This window comes from Castanea sativa, chromosome 1 (genome assembly GCF_040712315.1).
Source record: "Castanea sativa cultivar Marrone di Chiusa Pesio chromosome 1, ASM4071231v1".
In the NCBI taxonomy this organism is placed as follows: domain Eukaryota; kingdom Viridiplantae; phylum Streptophyta; class Magnoliopsida; order Fagales; family Fagaceae; genus Castanea; species Castanea sativa.
Genome location: NC_134013.1, coordinates 39,480,454 through 39,504,492, shown reverse-complemented (window position 1 = coordinate 39,504,492; position 24,039 = coordinate 39,480,454). Strand labels below are relative to the sequence as shown.

At 34.3% G+C, this 24,039-nt stretch overlaps 1 protein-coding gene across 1 annotated transcript; it reads right to left on the bottom strand.

The window, feature by feature from the left end:
* Nucleotides 1-12,602: 12,602 nt before the first annotated feature.
* On the bottom strand, nt 12,603-21,548 carry LOC142620094 (uncharacterized). The gene is made up of 14 exons (XM_075793525.1): nt 20,991-21,548; nt 19,449-19,504; nt 19,144-19,318; nt 18,601-18,702; nt 18,144-18,215; nt 17,468-17,584; nt 17,219-17,296; nt 15,953-16,015; nt 15,777-15,873; nt 14,954-15,032; nt 14,666-14,877; nt 13,958-14,103; nt 13,580-13,702; nt 12,603-13,022 (listed from the first exon to the last, which is right to left on the bottom strand). Exons 1-14 carry the CDS (start codon nt 21,075-21,077, stop codon nt 12,867-12,869), a joined length of 1,563 nt encoding a protein of 520 aa, XP_075649640.1. The 5' UTR covers nt 21,078-21,548; the 3' UTR covers nt 12,603-12,866.
* Between the last annotated feature and the right edge of the window lie 2,491 nt (nt 21,549-24,039).

The following is a 24,039-nucleotide window of genomic DNA, read 5'->3' as shown; positions in this document are numbered from 1 at the left end:
ACTGAAATTACCTTTTTACTCACTAATAACAGCCAGTTACAACCTGACATTTAGAATTTTTTATGAAAAATATTATGGATTTAACATTTCTCTCTTCTTTTTCATTTGATAAAAAATATTATTTTATTTATTAGTTAATATTTGGGTTTAATCAATATTATAACAATAAAAGAAATAATTCTATTGGTTAAAATTTAAGGGCCTTTTTTTACTTGGAGGCCCTAGACAACCACTTTATTCGCCTGTGTTGTGGAGCCAACCCTGATAATCCCACTACATTTTGAAGAATAAATTACACTGATGAATCTATTTACAATTACAAGAGAGAAAGAAGAAGTGAAAGAAGGCTACTTGGAAAATGGGAGCTTCAAACGTATGAAGAATTGCTGTTTCTTAGGTCTTCTGTATCACACTTTTGTATTAGGTATTAGTAGGGGGGAGATGTAAAAATGCGTTGCCTTTGCATTGGACAATATGATTCCTTCTCATTGCACAACAATGTCTTAAAAAGATTCTTCATGCACGCGCATCTCGGCATCCGTTTAACAAGCTGGTTCCTTGCGAGAATATATCCAAAATTATGTTATTGTTAAAGCATTCGCAATGGGTCAGGGATATGCCAAATGTAACCAAAATTTAGCATTCAGGCCTAATTTGTCTCAACAGCCAGAAGGTTAAACATGGAAAAATGTAAATTTTTTTAGCATAATGCTACAATACCATCGTAAATGTATGATGGTACTGTAGCACTATGCCAAAACAAAATAATAATATTTTAATCAGCGCTGAAACTCTAATTGATATTTGGTTTGAGGTCTCTCTTCCCACGGTTTGAGCTCTCTCATCCCCTCTCTCTCTTGCCATCGCTGCCAAGATTCTGTCTTTCTCTCTGAATCACCAAGCCTCTCTCTTTCTCATCGAATCGCCATCGCTGTCACCAAGCCTCTCTCTTTCTCTCCGAATGTCTTTGCCGAATGTCGATTCACCCTCACTCATCTCCAAATCCCTTTACCAATTTACTCATCTCATAAACCCAACACTCTAGATAGCTCTACCCATTTAACTCTTCACTCTATTAGTCTCTCTTCAAACCGAGATTCTCAAGGGTTTTTGGGTTTAGGTTAAGATTTTGTTTGCAAAATCTCAAAACGAAGCTCCGTCGGTGTTGGGGGTTTTGTGCCCTCTCGGTGATTAATCGGTCTCTCATCGGATTAGTGGAGGAGGTTAGGATATCTTGAGAGCAAGCTTGGTGCTGACTGTAACACATCATGAAAAATCAAATCAAATCAAAATCAAAGCAATATACTAGGTGGGTTTTGATCAATGTATTCGAGTTTTTGTGTTTGTGTTTCTTTTCTCTCTCTGCAAGAAAAAGGGGGATTCAGCTTGTGTTTGTGTTTGGGTTTTGATTAAAGAATTGTTGTTAATGTTTGCAAAGGTGGGATTCAACTTCATCACAAGGGGTTTTTGCTCTCTGTCACGGGATTAGCATCTTCAGAAAGTTTGCCCAGGTTCAACTTCAATTACCAGTAAGTTTCACTCTCTATCTATTTCTCTACCTGCTCTCTTTTCTCTTTGTTTATGTGCCCCTATGTAAAACCATTCTTTGATAAGCTTTTTTTTTTTCCCTCACAAATCATTCAACAACTCCTCCTTGCAAAGGTTAATAGATTTGTAACAATAATTATTTTATTCCTTTCTACCAAAATCCTAATTTTATTAGATAATCGGTGTTCTTGTTTAGTGATTTTTTCTTCAACAAATTAATATGTTGTACGCAAAGGTTCTATCAGTGGTTTTTGTTGTGTTCGACTCTATGGTGTTTATTTGATTTCTATTTGTACATGTTGGCTATGTATGGGTTGTGTTTGCAGATATATTATGCAGAGTATATTTTGAGTTATATTTGATGTTGTATTCTATTAATATTTGGCTATGTAAGGGCTAGTATTTCTATAACAAAAAATTATTGTAGTATATATAGTCAAAATATATTGATTAGGAGCTGTCAACTTATATTGTTTTGATTAGGAGTTGTCAACATATATTGTAGGATGTTGCTATATGTGAGAAGCTGCCACCAAAATATTATGATTAGCTTATTCTGATTAGGAGTTGTCAACATATATTGTTTTTTTTTTTTTTTTTTTTGAGAAACAATAGATTTGGTTAAGTTTGTATTTTGTATTGTAGTAATCACTTATCACAAATACTTGAACTCTTGGACTTTATGAGTTGGCTCCTATAGTCTTATACTCTTATCCCTTAACATTGATTAGGATTAGTTAGTATTTTGAATTATGAGAAGTATGAATATTTTGAATTATGAGCTTATGGAGCTTATCTATATATATATATATATATATATATATATATATATTGTATGTTATCGTCCATAAATATAGTGAAAATTTAGTTTAATTACATTAGTTGGGTGTACATAAATTTCATATTATACATGTTTTAACTTATACAAGAAATGTTATAAAAAATTTGTGCATACCAAACACCAGAAAACATTTTCAAGCTCATTTTCAAGGTCATTACCAAATACCAGAAAATGAGATAGTTTTCCAAAAAATATTCTCTAAAAAATTACTCGTTTTCCAGAAAACGTTAATGCTTAAACAAACAGAGCATTAAATTTTACAAGAAATGTTACAAAATTTTGTACATACCAAACACTAGAAAACATTTTCAAGCTCATTTTCAAGGTCGTTACCAAACACCAAAAAATGAGATAGTTTTCCAAAAAATGTTCTCTGAAAAATAACCAATTTTCTAGAAAATATTAATGCTAAAACAAACTAAGCAAAAAGGTAGAGTATAACTCAAGGGAAGGGGATATGCTCTTCCTCCTTGTTGAACTTTAACGTCCACAAGCAATGACTAAAAAGGTCTCTTCTCTTCATACCTGGTTTGCTATTGTTTTACTGGTTTCATATACTAATTGACTTCATAAACTAATTGTTTTAAGCTCCCTATTTAAAAGGGATGGATACACAAGAAGACATATCACTATATGCTAATATATTACAAGGGGATTCCGATTTTGTGGCACCATTTTTAAGTGGGTCTCAAAATACTTCAATGCCCATCCAAGAGTCTTTACCAGAAGTTGAAATTGTCACCTCTAATCCAACAAAACGTGGTGGGAACTTCAGTGTAGATGAGGACAACGTCCTCGTCTCTGCATGGCTTAACATTAGCATGGATGTCGTGCATGGTACTGACCAAAGGGCTGAAAAATTTTGGGAGAAAATTTGGCAATACTTTTGTGAAAACAATACTTACGGAACCACACGTTCTGCTTTCTCCCTACCAAGTCGATGTGGAACAATTGATAGGGAGACAAGTAAGTTTGCTGGGTTCATGACTAAAGTTGAAGCCCAAAATCAAAGTGGTGCAATTGACCAAATCAAAGCTAAGCTAGTTGATAAGGTAGCCCATTTCAACATGGGAATCCTAAAAGTTTGTCTAACCAGTGACTATATGTTCTATGATTCCTTTAACATCTTGTCTGCAAGCTTAAAATTTGGAAGTAGATGAATTAACCTCTATTTTTTTTTCTTTTTTCTTTTTGTTTGGCTGACTAAAGTAGATATCATTTAGGTTACCAAAGCTGTAAAGTTAATGCCCTTTTTAGATTGTATACACTGTGTTATTATTAAGTATTTGATGCGCTTTTTGTGATGAATCATACATCAGTATGTAAAGTTTATATAATAAAATATGTAACTATTCTATTCCTAAGTCTTAACATCAATCTTTTTTAAAGACTATATTGTATATAAGAACATAGACTGTATATTTTATAAGTTGCTATCTTGTCTGTTTTATGTCTCTAAATCATTATTAATTATTTCTTGTTCAATATTAGTGATAATTTCCTAACACTGTTGTCTTCAAGGTTGTCTCTATGGGTCGCTTTCTTTTTCGCAAATTACTTTTTGACGACTCAGATTGGGATGAGATAAAGAGGCAAGTTCTTAAGGGTTCAACATCACAACATAAACGTCATCGATGTATCGAACATGATCATTTGGTAGGCCATAAAAGACTTTATTTCGACTACTTTGTAAACACACCAGTATATCCTCCTAATTTATTTCGGAGGAGATTTCGAATGAGTCGGTCTCTTTTTCTCCATATTCAATCTAAGGTAGAAACTTATGAACCTTACTTTATCCAAAAAGAGATAATACCCAAAGACGAAGTTTATCTTATCTTCAAAATATAAAGGTTGCACCTAGGATGCTTGCGTACGAAGTTATAGCTGATTTTATGGATGAGTATGTGCGGATTGGAGAATCCATTGCAATAGAAAGTTTGAAAAATTTTGTTAAAGCGGTGGTTGATATTTTCTCCAAAGAATACTTGAGGTCTCCAAACAACGAAGACATTGCTAGAATTTTAGTCAATGGGGAAAGACGTGGATTTCCAAGGATGCTAAGGAGCATTGATTGCATGCATTGGAAATGAAAAAATTGTTCGGCTGCATGGAAAGGTCAATACTTTGGTCACATTCGTGAGCCAACCATTGTTTTGGAAGTAGTGGTATTATTTGATCTTTAGATATGACATGCATTTTTTGGGTTACCTAGGTCAAATAATGACATTAATGTATTAGAGTAGTGTTCCCTAATAGTATGCTAAATGAAGCCGTTCACCTGTATCTAACATTATTACTCTACCATGCTATCATAATAGTTGAGAGAGTACATGGTCAAAGGACTTTTGCATAATGAGAAATGGTTAATGACTAATGGCTACATAACTTGGCCTAATAGCTATGTCTTTTTTAATGTCTAGAGGTTAATGAATAGGGAAATAACTTTTACACATGCAGTAATACACAACTTATTTTAAATTGAAATTGTGACTTGAGTTGTGAGTTAGTAAATAGTGTGTGTAACAACTATTACTCGAATGGCTATATTCTTTTGCATCCATGCAAAAGACTTTGCATGTATATCAAAAAAATTAAAGTAGCCATATTGTTTTTTTTTTTTTTTTGTGGTTTCCCATAGTATTTCCTCAAAACTTTCAACCAAAGACTAATCACTGTTCGCGACGAATTGACCCATAGTGGGGTAAATCGCTAGCCCAGGGGGTTTTTTCAAAGTGCTTGCCCGAACTTGAACTGGAGAGCACCCAGTCAAACTAAGACAGCCACTGGAGACCGAGTGTCCAACTACTTGGCCAACCCCACTAAGTTAGCCATATTATTTTTATTCCCAGTCCATTAGACAAAATAAAAAATAATAAAATAAGAAGAAGGGAAGGTCAGATTTTTGGCTCCTACGTGCCCCACCTACCCAAACTATTCCCCACCATACATCACATTATCTCCCTCACTCTTGGGGTCCTCTCCACTCTTGTCTTTTTCATTTTCCCACAAACACAACACTACTCTCCACCTCTCTCTTTCACTCTCTCTTCAGTCCTCATCTCACAGCCACCTCCACCATTTTTCCAGCAAGGTTCACTAGAAAACTTCATAGGAAAAGGCTAATGCTCACTCATCTCTATTATTTGAGGTAAAAAATTATTAATCTTTTTGGTGGGTTTTATACTTTTGCTTGAGGTTATTTTAATCTGAGTTTTGGAGGTGATATTCATATGTTTAGGTATATGGGTTTTGTTTTGGTGGACATATTTTGTGAATAGTTGTAAATATAATCATGTTGCATAAATGTTGTTTTTGGGTCAAACACATTTTGGAAAATTATTTGTGGGATTATGTTTTCTTAAAATGTATTGTGTTGTAACCCTATTATATATGACTATTTATGAAAAGTACATCATGTTTGGTAATGTATATGGGGAAATACATGATTTGTTAGCATGGAAAAGATAAGCATCTTTTAGAAAATTCTTGGAATGAATTTTATGAATTTATTGCATTATTTGCAAATTCTAAAAGATGTTTTATCTTGACTTGTGATATTTGGGAAATTGATAGAAAATCTTATTGATAAGAAATGATTTTGAAAAATTTGGGAACTTTTTGAAATGCTTGGATATTATAAAGTTTTATGAAACTACTTGGAAATGAACTACAAGTTTCAATTTCATTTAGTTTTGAGCTTTATGTTATTTTTATCCTTATGTCGTGACAGATTTAATTACCATCCAGATGTTGTAGTCTTTGTGACATTGGTATCTTGGTACCCCGTCTTTGTGTCGGATTGATGTCTTCATGGCATAATTGATGTCTTTGTGGCATAACCAATGTTTTCGTGGCATAACTGATATATTTGTGGCATACCTAATGTCTTTATGACAGCTTGTCATGTGGCCTTGGGTTGGATTTTCAGGTTTTAAAATAGTGTTTTGATAACTCACAGTAAATAGTATGTAGTTTCATGTTGAAATATTTTGAGAAAACTTGGTGCTACATTCTTTTAATCATTTTTGTCATTTTATTAAGAAAAATGGATTTGCATGATCCAAATGGAAATTTCCAAATTAAAACACGTTTTGTAAATTATAACAGATACCTTTGAAATGTTTCTCTCATGTTTTAGACCATTTTGGGTTTGGGGCCTGATACAAAATCCTAGAGATGATGACACGTAAATTGGCAACCATGCCAAGTGTTAGTTTGGTAGCCACACTGCATGTGTTTTGGTAAATTATGTCACATGGAATGTCACTTGTCAAATAATTAAAAAAACTTGAAAACACTTGTCGTAGATATTGTCTTTTCTTTACCCTTAATTTGCGTGTCGAACCTTGTAAATTTCAAAAATATCATTTTTTTCACCAAAAGACCGTGAAAACATCTATATTGACATAGTACAACTCGTGCACTCAAAATGCCTTTTTAAGTCAAATTGACCAAAATGCCCTTGGTCAATCTAGGGTTGACTAAAGGCCAAATTTGATCAAAAAACACCCCAAAATGACATTTTTCATATTTTTATATCAACCCAAGGTTATTGGAGATTTTTTCAACTTTGACCAAGTTTGGCCTGAGGTTGACTCTCGAGAGCGACCCAAAAACTTAATTTTAATCTGATGATCAGAATGGGTTGAAACCAATTTCATTGCTCATGAATCGAAATCGGAGTTAAAACGGTTGAAATATCTTGAAAACCATGCTAGGCGCGTTAGCTCGCTTCTCAAGGCCATAACTTTTGATCTGACTGTTGGATTTTGAATTGTCAACTATTCTAAAAACTAGACATCCATACCTTTCCATCAGTACCAAGATTAACTCAATTGGAGTTTAGGAAGGCCTTCAAATGATTAATCGAAGTCCGAACAGAGAAATAGGGGAAAAGGACAAGATTGATGACGTCAACAGCTGAGTTCGATGCACCAGTACTCTGGCCTAGCCCAGTACACCCTAAAGGTGTAGACGTAACTTGGTCCATATACCTTGGATTTGAGGTTTAAGGGTGTGTAGATATAGCTTTTTAGCTACAATCTACACCCATTTTATTTCTTAGCATGTTTTATTGCTTTCTTAACATGTTATATTGCTTTGATGTTATTGGTCTAGCCTTCTTGGATTAAGATATGTCTAAATTTCTTGTCTATACACTTCTTGCCATGTTTATATGCTTAAAGCGTTGTTTGGATGCTATGCTTAGTGCTTTTTACAGATTTATACACCTTGTTTGTGTTTCTTTCTTGTGTTTTAGCTTTTGGGTTAGGTGTAGATCTAGATTTAGTGGTCTAGGCCTACATCCATACACCAGAATACACCGAAGGATTTGGATTGGTTCATTTTTGCATATTTATAATTTTTTGCTCTTTCACATGTCTTTGTGTTTGGATCTGTACTTCTATGTTTAGGTCTCATTTCTTGCATCCTTGCCATGCTTCACATGACTTATTTCCCTTTGTGGGTTTGTGCTTGTTGGCCTTTAGGGCCTCTTTTTTTGTTTGGTTGCATCCTTCCCCCTTTTGTGGTTTGTTAGGATGCAACCATGAGCAAGAGTACATCTTCATGATGGTGGCTTACTTGCACTTGCCTTTCTCTTCTTTTTTTAGCTTTGCATGTTAGGGTTTCTCATGTTAGCCTTGTATGTATCTTATTGTAAACAGTGTATTTTGCACCCTCTACAACTCAGGCACCTGTTCCACAATGATTCCTAAATTCCAAGGCCTAAGATTGGTTTAGAGCCCAATTTAGATGTTAAATTAACTTGAGAGTTGTTAAAATGGAAAATATAACTTTTAATGAGCATAAATCAATTTTTGAAAAATAAAGGCCAAAGAAAACCCACGGTTTGCGTACATAGGCACAAGTCTACGTACGCAGCTAGGGTTTCAGAGACATAAAAAAAGCAAGTTTTCTTCATTAAATACTGAAGTTTGGAATGAATCCCACATCATTTGGGAGTTGTTCCAAACCCCTATTTTTCAACTATATAAAGCTTTACATGGTACCTTTTCAAAACACACAAAAAATCCTAAAGGTAAACCTAAGATTCACTAGAAATAGTGAATCAAAAAGGGAGTTTTTCACAAACACCTTCAAGTCAATTTTTATTTGATTGGAGCCTTTTCTGGCCTTGATCCTTTGAGTTTAAAATTACTAATCATGTTTCTTTTGATTTGTGAATAGATTGACTGAGGGAAACGGTCAAAATCAAACTTGAAAAGTTTCTTGTTTAAAGTATTGAGCTTAACTCTTTCTTTTTCTTTTTGTTTTTCTTTTTCTTTTCTTTTCTACCTTCTTGTTATATTTTAATCTATTTCTTTGCTTAGTTTATATTTGTATATGTTTGTATAGTTTAGTTTTATGGTTTCTTTATGTTTATAACATGTTTGATTGTTAGAATTAGGGTTTTTAGTTCATGCTCTATTTTCTGCTTAGTTTGTTTCTAGGTTAGGGTTTTGAACAACCCTGCGTGCGTGTGCCATGAGCATGCGTACGCAGATCAAATCCTACGCATGTGGGATTTGGCCTGTGTACACAGACCTCTGTCTGCATACATAGGTCGTTGCCCAGAAACCCTAATTTTTCTATTTCTTTCTTTGCTTCACATAATAAGATCCTGTTTTGAGTTTCTTTTCACATGTTTTATACTTTATAAGTTTCTATTTGCTTTATTCACATGTCTGTTTGTCTTCAACATGTTTTGACTAGGGTTTATCTTTTGTTTCTTAATTTTAATGCCATGCCATTCATTCACATGTCCATTCATCATGCCATAGGTGCTAAGGTGCTGCAAGGTAAGTAAGGTAAGTCATGCATTAATATGAACATGCATTTGGTTGATTTAATCTTTTCTTGATGAATATACAAAATAGACACCATGCTCTTAATTAATAATGTGATGCTGTTTGTTGCCATGTTAACATGATTTGCTTGCTGCCATGATTGGTTGCTACTTTTTTTCAGATATATGATAGGGTTTCACATGTTAGATGTGTGCTAGGGTTTATTGTATGTGTGGGTTTGGATCTCTTTTGTTTAAGGGTAGATAGGTATGTGTTTTGGGATGAATGATGCCATGATTGTATGCTAGTTTGTGTGTGAGTATAGATAAAAGTGTTGAACAGGTTTTTAATGAGGTTAAGATATAAGACACAATGATAGGAAGCCAACCTTAGGGTTAGGTGGTCTTGGGTGCCTAACACCTTCCCAAAAATGTACCTAAACTCCAAACCCAAACTTTGGTAGTAAGATCAATGTCCTTCCTCGAGAGGACGCTATATTCACGGTTCCTAGACCATATAACTAGGTGGCAACTCCGACACTTTCCCTTGTGTCCACACTTATAACATGATTATCTTTCCCTTTCGTGTGATGACATGCTTGTTCTCTTTTATGCTTGCTTTGTGCCTTTTTGTTTGCTTCCTTGATTTTGTTTGCATCTTTGCATCTTTGTTTATATGTTCATGCATGTGTCTTTGTGTGCTTGTTGAGTCATCAAGCATCGTTCCTCCCTATGATTTCATGCAGGTTCACACCTGTCTTTGTACATGAAATCCCAAGTCCCTTTTTAAGAACATTGCTTGATGGCACAAGTGTTGTCCGTACTCCAATATAATGGAACTACGGATCTTGTTATATCTATCTCTTCACCTTTTCTTTAAAAAGGGCAATGATTAGTAGATTAGGAGGCTTAGCCTCTCTGTGTGGTTTTATCTCTATCTCTTCACCTTTTCTTTAGAACCATGCCTATAGCTTTCTAGATTAGGGCTTTCTTTCCTTGTACCTTGCTTGGGTTACATTTTTAGGGTCTGGCAATGTTTGATCTTTATCTTGCCTGTACCTTGTTTGGGCCATATCTTTTGGACGCTGGCAATGCCTGATTTATCTTTCTTGTACCTTACTTGGGCCACGTTCCTTGGGTATGGCGATGTCTGATTTTTTACTTTTCCTATACCTTACTTGGGCCATACCCTTATGATGTTGGCAATGTCTGGTTTATCTTTCCGCTCTGCGTGTCTTGCATTGTGCATGTTTCTGTGTGTGTGTGTGTGTGTGTGTGTGTGCGCGCGCGTGCTTGTTTAAAGATGGTCATGCACTTTGTATGATGAACTCACATGGTTAGGAAGGTACCCCTTCGTGATCATGGGTGCTCTTGACCTTGAAGTGTGGGTATGCATTCAAGGCGATTGTTGTAGATGTGTATTCATGCTACATTGTGTGCATGATTGTCATCGTATGATTGCTTTGATCCATTTCAGCTAGTGATATTGGGTTCCCCATGTATGCGACATGTGCCATTGTGTTTAATGCTCTGGTGAGCCTCGACTTGCCTTAGTATGAGCATACTAATGCATGCCATATACACAAGCACGAAATTCTACTGGTGTGCCACATCAAACACGAAATTCTACCAAATTTTTGCTGTGAAAATGGGGGGCTTCTTTTTGTCATATTCTCACAGTGAAGGTTTGGTGAGGAATGAGGATAGTGTTTTGTGTCCTATGATGCACCTAACTCGAAATTGCCAGATTTTCGTCGTGGAAATTTGCCAACAATTTCAAATGTGCTAGCAAAGCATTGATAAAAGCCACACCTCTTCTCAAAATCAAACCTCAAAGCCCAATTCTTTTAAAGCCCCGATAGCTAATGCCAATAGCCTATTTTCAATTACCAATGTCCGAAAATTAAAATTTTACCCAAACAAAAGACTGTCTCTAGACAGGCATTGTAAAGTTCCTAACACCTTCCCCACATGTAACCAAACTTCCAAACTCAAGAATCAAGATTTGTAACCATCTATATTAGATTAGGAAAAGTGATCATTTTTCTTAGCTTTGGGCTGGTAATAAAATCAAATAAACTCAGATGACCAACATACCTTAGGAAAACCCAATGATTGGTGGTGACTTCACTACCTTTGGTAATAATAGATTAAAATTGACTCAATTTAGTCACACACTAGAGGTTCATCCTTTTTTAACACTCTTTCACAACACCCAAGCTTCGCAACTAACACGAGCATCACCATGATTGGCGGTCGACCGCGCAAGGCATTGACACTTGTCAAGTAGATAAAAGACACAAATTATGCAACGTAGAATGCCACTTGTCAAATAATTAAAAAACTTAAAGACACTTGTCAAATAGATAGAAGGCTTAAAGCGTCCACATTAGTGGTGCTAAATTTTTTAGCTTTTAGCATTTAAAAAAGTAATTTTATCTATTTCAACTTACTATTTCACAACTCACTTCACATTAATGCTCTTATTTTCACAACAAAGTTAAACACTATTTATTTATTTATTTATTTATTATTTTTTCTCTCTCTTATTCTCTGTCTCTTCTCCCTCTCTTCAAGCCACCAAACCCACTACCCCTAATCAATTACCACCACCATCATAGCCACCATCACAGCACCACTAAACCACAACCACTATCACAGCAGCCTCAAGCTCAACCAAAAAACCAACAACCAACAAAAAAGAAAAAAGACCACCAAAGAACAAGCCAAATCAACAATCACAACCCACCACCACAAGCCGATTAACTATCCACCACATCCATAGCAACCCATGGCCCAATCAACAACCCACCACCACCACCGAAACAACCCATAGCCCAATCGAAACCCATCCTAACCCAAAACCAAACAATACTCAAATCCAAAACTAAACAAAACTCAAATCCAAAGATTAAGCCAACAAAGGTGTATCGACATGGATTGGGTCACAACAAGATGGGTCACAACGAGATGGGTCAACAATGGAGAAAAAGAGAACAGAGATGGGTCAACTTGGGGCTTGGATTGTTATCCTTAATTTGAAAGATTCCATTTCAAATAAATAAGAGGCTTAACATTGTCATATTGAAAAGTCCAAAAAAGAGAATCCTGTTATAAATAGTATAAAATATAAGATAAAACAAAGAAAAGGAAAAAAAAAAAAAAAAAACAACAACAACAAAGGATCCATACCATTTCTCCTCCTTGTTAACATGGTCTACTTCATGTTTTTGTTAGTTTTTCTTTTTCTTTTTTCACTCTAGAGTTTAAGATTTTTATATTTTCTGGGGGGAGCAATTTTTTCGCAGAAAAATGTACTATGTATACCACTTCTATTTAACATTACGAAAATTTTAAAAAACATTATGAATTTAACTGTTTAACAACTCAATAAATTACAAACAAAGTGCAAAATACAAAATCAGCCCAGAAAAAGAGGGGGGGTGGGGGGGATGCAGAAGAATCAAATATATTAAATGTGGGGATTTAAAAAAAAATTGAAGCAAATATTCCTAAAACACTTTAATCATGAGTAATGGATGGCCAAGCAATCTACAAGGACCAGATAATCCACAGCATTTCTTGCTTCTGAAGCCCTTGGTGCCCATTAAATCGCAATAGGTGGGCAAAAGGATCCAAGCTTTTCTTTTTTTTCCTTTTTTTATGGGGGTTTGGTAAAGCCCATTTCTAGCTATCAAATTTCTTAGGCTGGTGCCATTGCGCCATACTTCTGGCCAATGAACTGAGTAACGAGACTTTGGGAGGAGCGCCTTTCTTCCCATATAGTAATTTTTTTCCTCCCAAGTACGACTTCTCTGGACCCATTTCCTTGCTTCTTTCAATCTGCGGAGTGCATAAAACCACTAATGTTCAGAAAGTAAGAAAAAACAACTAATACGGTGCTCCAGTATTTAACTCCAACTGTTCTTATTTCCATTTTTTCCAACCCTTTAAACTGTTAATTCATCAAAAAAAAAAAATAAATAAATAAAAAGGGCAAGCATTTAGCTGTACCAGAATGAAACAAAACACTATAATTTTTATTTTTTAATCTGAGCTCTTCCACCTTTAACTTGAAAGTCTTCCTGAGTATCTTATAAAAAATAAAAGCTTCTCTAAACAACTAAATGGGTATGCAAATCCTAAAGAGAAAAGAACCAAAGGGAACTACTAAAATGAGAGGAATATTTTTCATCTCTAAGCCCTTAGTAAAATCCCTTTTGTACATACACCAAATACTGCTGGCATTTTAAATCAATCTGAAAGTTCGAACAAAAATACTCAGCTTATGTGGAATTTACAACCCACAACTTAAGATATACAGTAGATCATAAAATGAAATACTACCTGGTTGGAGAAAATAATGTTTTCAAAATAATCAAAGATCTTAACCAGCTTACCTTACTTATCTTTCCATTCTTCAAATGATACCGGATACCAGACCAATTGATAGACTGAGATAAATGAGAACGCATTGCAGAGACAGGGTACAAAAAGTTATCCACTAGCATTGCAATGAATACCTGCTCAATTGAAAACCATTTTGATTGCATTAGTAACTAATCATCAGTTACCATCATGATGTCACAATCAGATAATTCAAATTATGTTTGGGTTTATGCTTAATGTTTGAGCCATTTCGGAAATACTGCTCATGATGCTTTGTAAGAAACCCTCACACCTAGGATCCCTTAGAACTTCAACACAAAAGTAAAAGCATATCTGTAATATGAAGTTCCAAGTCCTTTCACTGAAAGATGAGACTTAAAAGTACTTACAAGAACCCAATTGTAAGAAGCAAGCGACAGTTTAGGTGCCTCAGGAGATAACATGTTGCATAGGTGAACTTCTATCCTTGTCAAGTTCCACATTGAAAGAAGTTCTACTAAAGTACATATAGCTAGGTAGCCTACCAGTAACAACCCTGAAAAAAGAAATAGCAGTTAGAAAAGAAAAACTTTTTACACAAACCAAGTCCAACTCTCAAAATATAATAGTGCACTTCCCAAGCTATTGCTAACAGAAATATCTTATCAAGGATTTGCAACGTATCATGACTTTGATTGGAATAACAGGTTGCAATAATACAATAACCCCCCCACCCCAAAAAAAAAAAAAAAAAAAGTGTAACCTTTGTTAAGTTACTGAAACAGACCACGTTTTTTTCCCCAGATGGAAGTGTTAATCAGACTAAGATTCAATAGTTCAAATTTGCCACAAACATAATTCAAATGTAGAGTGTCGATAGGGACTTTGCCAACCCCATATTTATCTTAACCTTCCTCATTAAGGTTAAAGGCCCTATTATCAAATGATTGTATAAATTAACAGTATGAAACATTCATACTGAGTGGTGCACTGAGTACAACCTTTTTTTTAATAGGCATTTGTACACCAAACTTTATCCTGCATGAAAGGTCCTGCACATTGGTTTTATATAAATCAACACTAACAACCTACCTAAAAAGGAAAAGTAGTGTGCTCACCACCAGAAGTGAAGGAAGTTTCCTCGAGTGAATACCCTTTAATGTAAATTCTAAGTGCTGCAGTAATATGAATCATAGACATAATGTATGGTGCTACGAATCCCCATGACAGGTAGCAGTGGGAAGTAAACAATGCACGATTCATTATCCAATTAACATTTGTTGTGTATGACTCCAAAACAAATGTCTGCTTCCTCAAGTAATTCCAATACCTACACAAGAAGCCAAGAATTAAAAATGGAAATAAGTGTAATAGACATGAGCATAAGCAAGTGAAAAATAACAAACCTTGAGAAGCTAAGTTCACTTGAAAGGGGGTGAGGAAACACAGCAACTGGAGGTGATGTAATGAGCCTCTTATGAGCCCCTGGAAAGGTGAAAAATAAAATCAACAATTAGAGAAACATCCACATCCACTCTGCACCATGTTGAATAGGAAATAAACATAGCTAGACCCTGAACTTGATGGGAGCCATACCACAGACCCTTATCAAAGCACACCAAAATCACAGAGAGAACAAAAGTAAAATATTTTTAGCACTTCAGCAAACAAAAGTATCCACTATGGCCATATATGGAGTAAATTCTTAGCAGAAGCATATCAATTGGTCATCCAAGATCAAGCACTCTCACACAAAATTACAAAAATAACATTAACATGGGAATATAAAGAAATTACAACATTGGAATAAAAGAAGTCTGATAACACCACCATGATCCCAAGATGACATTAAATGGTGGATTAAAAACCTAGTATTTACCTAGGACTACAAAAACCCAAGAAAAGCCAATGAGTGCTGGCTAAAATGGCACTTCCTCTCCCACAAGAATGGGTAGAGGGCGAGGTCATGGTTTCAAAACTACTTGTGCCTCATGTTTAACTTACCAATAAAAAGATAAAAAGAAAATAAAAATAACCAAGAGAAATTCCATTTGGAGCTCTAACACATGCCAAATTGTTAGACACAAAGTCACCAGCATTTAGTTAATAGGTAATCTTAACATCTGATGACAGAACAAAGTTGTGATCTGTGTAGATCAATGCTTCTAAGTCTGCAAAAGGATTGCAAATAATATTAAAAATTAAAAAAATTACTAATGGATTCATTACCAGCTATAGCTGCAAGAGTCATATCATCAGAGTATCCACCATCTCGAAGTCCCGAGACCACACCATGCCGGTCAAGTCTAAAATCATCAGCATGCATCTGCCAACAATCTAGAAAAATCAGAACATCTAAATTATGTGAATGCAACACCTACAATAAAAAGTTTGCAGTTAATTACCATCATGCACCCTCCCCACAAAAAGAATGTTTTTCCACCAGTAGCAAATCCCATTGAACAAGGCTGTCAATCAGAAAGGGAAGACAAATTGTCAGCTATGTATGACTTGAAGGATTTATTACTTAGTACCAATAAGGAAACCTAACAGCTAGATGTCATATATATATTAGCCCACTACAAACATGGCCATTAACATTCCAAGATTTATAGGAAACTCAAATCGAATGCAAAAAAAAGCTCAATACCACTAGTTGTAATAAAAAAAATCAAGAAAACACAGTTGCAATTGAAACTGATCATCTATATAACTCTGTCCTCACGGCAATTTAAAAATTGAAGAATTTATAATTCTCTCATTAAAACCGTTATCTCTCTACTTGTTAGTGCATTGGAATTTCCAAAGAACACTCATGATTACATGTTTGTTTATCTTTTTGTTACTTGAAATTCACAAGAGAAAAAAACAAGTCACTTTCCGTCATGTGTTATGGGTTCCCATTCTGTTGTACATTTAATGGATTCCCTCTCTTTCTTATTGTAACTTTCATTCTTTGTAATTCTTTAACACTACATCATGTATACGTCATGTACTAGAGGCAGTGCCTCCTAATCAGTAACACTCGTTACCAAAAAATAAAAAATAACACTACTACCTAGTTTTCACATAATTAACTAGTATTTTTTCATTCGAAAAGCATAAAAGGGGCACAATCCTAGTACACTGGGAGTATAAAAAGGTACATAATTGTTTACCATTTGTTATTTGCTTGATATGCTAGAAAATGTCATAACAATTTATTTCAACAAACCCTACATATTGGCTTCGAAGACTCACTAATGGTTATAATAAGGCAAACACAGGAACACCCTACTCTTTTATCTTCTGGTAGTGCCCAAAGAGTAAATAGAGAAGAAATTGGAAAAATGAGAAAGCATCTTGCAAAAATTAATAAAACAGAAATGTCTAAATTAGCCCTATTAGTCTATTACAACAGACTAACATAACACACACCATGACCTATTAAATTCTCTTTGTTAGGAACCCTAGTTACATTTCAACCAAACCCAAGCAGATGATGCGGTAGCTGTTACACCTAAAAATTTCTGATTACATGTTGAAAAGAAATAAAACCCTACCATGAACTACAAAATAGAACTGGACAAACATGTACACAAAAATTAAGAAGTTTGGGAAAAAGAAAAGGGAAAAAAAAAAAAAAAGAGAGGAAGGGGCGCGGGAGCCCGAACTCATAGATGATGCCTTACCATGTGATATTCATAAATGCAGTAACTCCCTAAACTCCCCGAAGGTAAATCAAGAGGGTATCCAGTTTGAATAAATATCTGCAAACCAATGCCAACAAAGTCAAGAATATAAAAAGAATCTGTTACGACCAAGGCACTCATTACCATAACAAAATACACCTTAAAAAATAAGTACAAGATAAATAATTTTATGTAAATCCCAGGGAATTAGAGTAGAGGGCATTTGGGGGTAAGTTTGCAAAATCATACATCAGGATTCTTTTCCATCTCAGCAGTGAGAGCTCCAATTGAACCAGGGTGCAACCTAACGTCATCATCCAAAAATAATACATACTTGCTGCCTTTATGCATTTTCTCCACTCCAACCTGCACAAGAGCACATCATATATGACTTAGTGTTAGCAAAAACATATGCTTATAGGAAAGATAAATTATGAAATCCTGTATGAAATCTCACAAGATTATTTTAGTCTAAATAAGCTCAAAATTCCATATCAATTTGATAGTGCAGGGCTGCTCTGCTTTCAACATGCCTTGCAGAAACATAATATAAGAGTCAATCCTACTTAAAATCTAGTCTTATCATTTTTTTTTTTACTGTTAAGTTACGGGTCCAGTGGATCTTGAACCCAAGACCCTACCCTTCACCTAGCACTTATAAGGGGAGAAGGTGCCAATTGAACTAGAGATCATTGGCTAAACATCTAGCCTTATCATATATTCCCACTCAATTTTTAACAGAATAAAGTTTATTATTGTTATAGAAAATAGAAACAAAGACAACATAACATAAGTTCATATAATAAAAAAAAAAATTACATAATATATTTTTAAAAGAAAAAAAAAATAAAAGTGTAATCAGAGGCCTTCGCCTTCATTATGCATTGGCAAAGACCATGTACCAAGTTGCAAACTTGTTACATACCAACTGATTGTGAACTTTCTGACTGCAAGTTGTTGACAAACCAGCTACAACAACCTTAGCATCAACTTCATCCTGCGCATATTAAGCATGAATACAAGTAAGGGAATGTAACTATGGTAAAGAAATTCGAACAAGTTCACTAATCACTAGGCACCCACATATCATGAAAGATATTAGAAGGCAAGATTTTCCTCTCAGTATCAGTGCTAGTGGCACTCAGGATCACAAACTATGTATCCAGTCATAATGTATGCTGGGATGTTTCTTACCCCAAGGGGAAGCACAATCAATTCAAGACAGTGCCTTGAGAACCAGAGGTCGCTAGTTCAAAATCTCCACTTCCCCATCCCTTTGGTCCAAAAGTTACTTATAAAAAAATATGTTGTGATTTATTTCTCAGTATTACCACAGCATATGTAATCAGAAAAGTATACAAAAATCGTAAAAACATATATACCTTAAAATCTGATATTAACGAAGACACAACACTGTAAGCAGGGTCTTCTGTACTTTCCAACACAAAAAGGAATTCTACAGGACCACCGTAGAGAGATGTAATCTGCAACCATTCATGAGATGGAACCATGATGAACAGTTGAAAACTTCAGACCAACAAAAATATTTACAATTAGAAGGGAAAGCTTCAGCATAAATGTAAAATAGGTACAAGGATTTCAACGGTAAACATGCCTAAGTATCAGCTCCAAGAAGAAGTTGAAAATAATTTTGTTATCCAGAAAGAACTCTTTATCTGTACATAGTGATAGTGTCCCAGAAATGTGTGTACAGACACACACACACACACAGAATGATCTAGAAGCTATCATAGATGTTCAGCATAATACACACACACACAGAATGATCTAGAAGCTATCAAAGATGTTCAGCATATTATGAATAGACTTTGACTTATTTTTCCTTCTTGTTTTTAAAAAAAGAATAAAATGAGACTTATTTAATTAAAAAGGGCACATGGAAATGCACATTATAAAAACCTCACCTGACTTCTCCAATTGTGTAGATTGTGTTCTCCATAACCCTTCAAAGGCATAACAACTGACACTCTAGGCAGATTCTCCTGATTAGTGTGCTCGAGTTTATTAATATCATGATAAAGAAAAGCAAAGCTATTGCCATGTCGCATACTATCCTTCATCTGTTTGATTTCCCTATTCCTGTGAGAAAGAAGTTGGAGATAGCTCAAATAGCAATTTTGTGTTTCTATACTACAATGATAAAAGGGAATTAATCATAGAGACAATGTCACTAATTCATTAATAAAATTTATCCACTGAACTTTTTTACCTGACATAGGCCGCAAAAGCCCACCCAAGAGCAAGAGTTAAGCATATTAAACATCCCTACAGCACAAAAAGTTGGATTCAAATTAAAATGCAATGAACTCAGCATAAATTTATCCTAAAGCATCAAAAGGGTGGGAATACCGCATTTTTAAACACCATTAGTATTTAGACAAGTAGTTTCTCAATGCATATTATTGGAGACTACTTACAGTAATAGTAATAAGGATTTAAATGACTTAAGTCTAGTATAAATTGCACTTCCTCTGAAGTGTCGCTGATGGAACTAGACATCTTTGCAGAACCTAATTCCATCTAGCTTTTTTTCTCCCTATAGTCTAATTCCATCTACCAGTTAAATAATTGTTCTGATTTCAACTAAGGTTGCATTTGGATTTGAGAATTTAAAATCAACAGAGTCGAAGAACAATTGTTAGTATAAATTGCTCTATATAAATTTAACCACACATGATGAATTGAATTTAGTTATTTCGCTCAAACAAAGACACTTATAATATTATGGATTTAAAATGACCTCTTACACCTAATCATTTCAAATCCATGTATTAATAAAACTTAAAGCCACCCATATATTTCATCAATGGAGAAATTTTTTCAATTATATGCCTTCATAGCTTAGTTCCAAAGTTTTTAAAATCCAAACCCATTTCAGACTGCAGTTTGAATTTCCTATCTCCCTAAGCTGTACACTTACAGGACTTCTCCTTTTTAAAAGTTTAAAGAATTAGAGACTCATCAACTACTGAGAACTATAGCAGTAAATAGTAATATCCATTGACTACAAGAAGAAGTCACCATAACCAGTAAAGACCTTTATCTCTGAGTATTGCGCTATAATATATATATAACAAAAATAGAGGATTTTAAATCTTCACCATAGGTAATTATCTAAAATAAATTGGAGATAAATTGTCGTTGTCGTAAACCCAGATTAACATTGACTTCAATTTTTGTGTCAAATTTCAAACATTGAATCTCCATCAAGAAATTAAAAATTGCACTCATGTTTCTGCCATTTGCTACGAAACGGACCATCCAGATCTGAAACTAGTTCAATGAAAAGCTTCAATCTTTTACCCTAAAAAGTATTCAAAATTGTTTATAGCTATTTAATAAATATAATTTTAAGAATAACAGCTCAGCGACAGAAAATAGAGGAACAAGCTAAGAAACTAAGTGGTCCACCGTTTGGTTGCCGAGAAAATTTAGAAAGACAAGGAAATGAATTTTGAAAATTGGATTCCAATTATTTACGAACCGAAAACCAACACACACACACACACACACACACACACACACACACACACACACAAAAAGAAGCCAAATGAAGCAACTTCGACTCAATTGAACCAAATATAGCCAAATGGCTCTATTACATAAACGAAATTCAAAAAAAGAAGACAGTGAAGAATAAAAACTATCAATTCCTCAACTTTCTCAGCAACCAAACGGATTTTGGATCTGAAAAAAGAAACCGCGAGCGCGAGGCGAAGAGGGGTATAAATAAATAAATAAAGAGGCAAACCTGGATCTGAACGAAGACACCGAGAGGGCTGCAAAAGGCTCTGCTTAGAGAGAAAAGGAACGAATCGAAAGCGTCCAATGCAGGCATTGTCGCTCCCACTCTCTCTCTCTCTCTCTCTCTCTTTCTCAAAAATCACTCTCTATGCCTATGCTTTCGAATAACTACGATAATTATATAGAGATATATCTTTCTTACTCTTAGCCAGCCCTAGATTGGTTTTAACTAAACAAACACTCTATCTCTCTTCTTTCTTTCAGAAACAGCAAAACATTACAGAGAACAGAACAACCATGACATGAGATGAGCGAGAGAGAGAGAAAGAGCCACAAAGATTGAAGGAAAAAAAAAAAAAAAAAGGAAAGGGGTTAGTGTGTTAGACCGCCTTATTTTTATAGTTCCTTTCGAAGAGCTTCTTTCTCATTGACCACATATTTTTTTTGTTTTTCTTTTTATTATTTTAATTTAGAGTAGGGAGTTAAAAACAAGAATTAAAAAACAAAACAGGAAGAGGGAGAGACCGTTGGATAGGTGGTTATTTTTGAGTAGTATATTTTTATAAGGAAAAACAGAAACAGAAAACAGAGATATATATAATAAATCCAAAATAATTGCAGCATTAGTGAGTTGGAATGGAACCGTGAAAGCTGGCACGTGCAGATTAGTTGTGTTTTGGGGGTGGCTGGTAGTGGTAGTGGCAGTGGTGCGGGTTTAAGGAAAGAAGATGCTGCTTTGTGATTCGGATCTTCTTTTCATTTGCTGTCGCTGCCTTTTCATACTGCATCATTCAGCATCTCATCTCATCTCATCTCATCTTCTTTTTATTTTGTCAACCCTCTTCTTTGCTAATTCCACGCTTTTTCTTTCTTTCCTTTTTGTTTTGTTTTGTTTTGTTTTGAATTCAACAGCACACCACAGCATAGCCTTGAATTCAAAACAACAACATCACGAAGGAAGCTTTGTCCAGTTTTTTATTTTTTTTAATTTAGACAGTAGTTCAATAACTATTACAATGAGTAGATGATGGATTTAAACCTTACTTCTTTTTAACAAATGAAAATAAATCATATAGGAATTAATAATAAAACTCTTCAAGCCTAAATTTCTAACATTACGCTACAATTTTCTTATATGCCAAGTTTCCAAGTTTAAATGCTTCATCTCTCCCATGCATACTGTTTACTTTGATGAAGTTGATTTTTCCCCCTCTTTACAAAGAAAGATGACATACATGCTTATCCATTTGGTAGCTTCTAGTTTCAAATAACTTATTTGAATAGTATTTGTCTAAAGAGATAGGTTTTATATACTAAATATGTGATAATAAAAATAAAAATAAATCTAAAAGTCAGTTTATTTTCAAAATGCTAAGATAGTTAATTTGTTAAAAAAAATTGAGATAAAATGCAAAAAGTTATTCCGATTGAGAGATTGAATTTGAATCCTCACACAATCTCACTCCACTCTATGATGATGTCTTTTTCTATCACACTAATATACCAATTAAACTAACTAAAACCTATTAGTATTTATTAAAATCGAAAATTATCATAAAAATATCAAAAGTAACCTGTGATAATTTAATGCACCATGGACATGTAAATTATAAACTTTTACTCAATAAAGAAAGTAAATTTGGATTCTACAAAAATAAAAATAAAATAAAAAACCGAAAGTAACATACTCATTATGGTCATTAAATAATTATAAACTTGCCAGCAGTTTCACTCTTCCAAAAGGACCTAAACAATTATATGGTCTTTGCATAAAAAGTTGTGAGTTGAACTCCATACGAGTGTGCCGCCATAGCAACTCACTGAAAATTAAACCTTGCAAAGAACTACAAGAGATAGCACAAGAAATTCACTAAAATCCTCTCATTGCATTGGACCAACTCAAAAAATAAAAGTGTGTGTAGATCTTATTTTAAAAGTGGAAGAATAAAGAAAGATTTAAAGTAAAAGAATACATATACTGAGAATTTCGCTCGACATAGTGATCGCTTAAGAAAATGACATGAGAATGATGGACATTTATGCCTAATGTCTTATAATTTTATTAAAATGTTTACTAGAGCAGAATTAAGTTGGAACAAGTGAAATCATAACAAAATAACTATTTTATATAGAATTTTGCATAAAAATAAGTTGATATAATTTTCTCCCATTTCTAACAATTAGTAACATTCGTAATAGAGTTTTAAAATTTATGCCCCTGCATAAGCAACCTTTCAGAATGTCTAGTTTTAATGGTATCTCTTCGTTATTTATACATAGTCACTCAAATTCAGTTTTATTTCACAAATTTTGCACACCTTTTAAAGAAATTCACATAATCCTCTTGGGAGGTTTAGTTGTATCCTAAAGATGATTTACCTATTTTTCTTAGGCGAAAACCACATTTTCATCTCTACATTTTCATGCGATTCCCACTTTAATCCCTATCTTTTAACTTCACCGCTTTTAGTCCCTATTTAGAAAAACATCATCCATTTTAGTACTTTCCATCAGTACCCTAACGGCAAAATCCTATGTGGCAGGCGGAACTATGAAAATAATAATAATAAAATTTTATTTTGGCATTAAAAAATGCCACGTCAACATCTAAATTTTTAAAAAAAAATTAATTTATTAATTTTAACTAAATAAAAAAATTAAAAACATAAATAAAAACCAAAAATCACATTAATTGAGATCTAAGTGTGTCTTCAACAAAAACAACAAGAACACAAACCTAGATCTAAGAACACAAAATTAAAATCCAAAAATTACAAACCCAGAAAATAAGAACAAAAAATTAAACTATAGATCCACATCAAATTAAACATACTTAGATCTGGCTTTGTAGTGGGGCCTTTTTCTTTTACTGTTGAAATCCAAGGGGGACCTTGTTGGGACTTTCTGACAAAACATTGAGCGTTGAGCTTTGCATTTTCAGGTTCTTAGATCAAAACTGACGATGCCGAAGAAATCACCAGTAAGCTGCGAGTACTCCTCAGATTGAAGCAACACCTGCGAAGAGAAAATAGATGATCGAACAGAGAGCACCGGTG

Bases quoted from the DNA above. Each gene is read 5' to 3' on its own strand.
- LOC142620094 (XM_075793525.1), bottom strand. From the start codon at position 21,077: ATGCCTGCATTGGACGCTTTCGATTCGTTCCTTTTCTCTCTAAGCAGA. The intron at 19,505-20,990 runs GTTTGCCTCTTT...TTTGTGCTGTAG, and splicing joins GTGTCTTCGTTCAGATCCAG to GGATGTTTAATATGCTTAAC. The intron at 17,585-18,143 runs GTATGTAACAAG...GCTCTTGTGCAG, and splicing joins AGAAAGTTCACAATCAGTTG to GTTGGAGTGGAGAAAATGCA.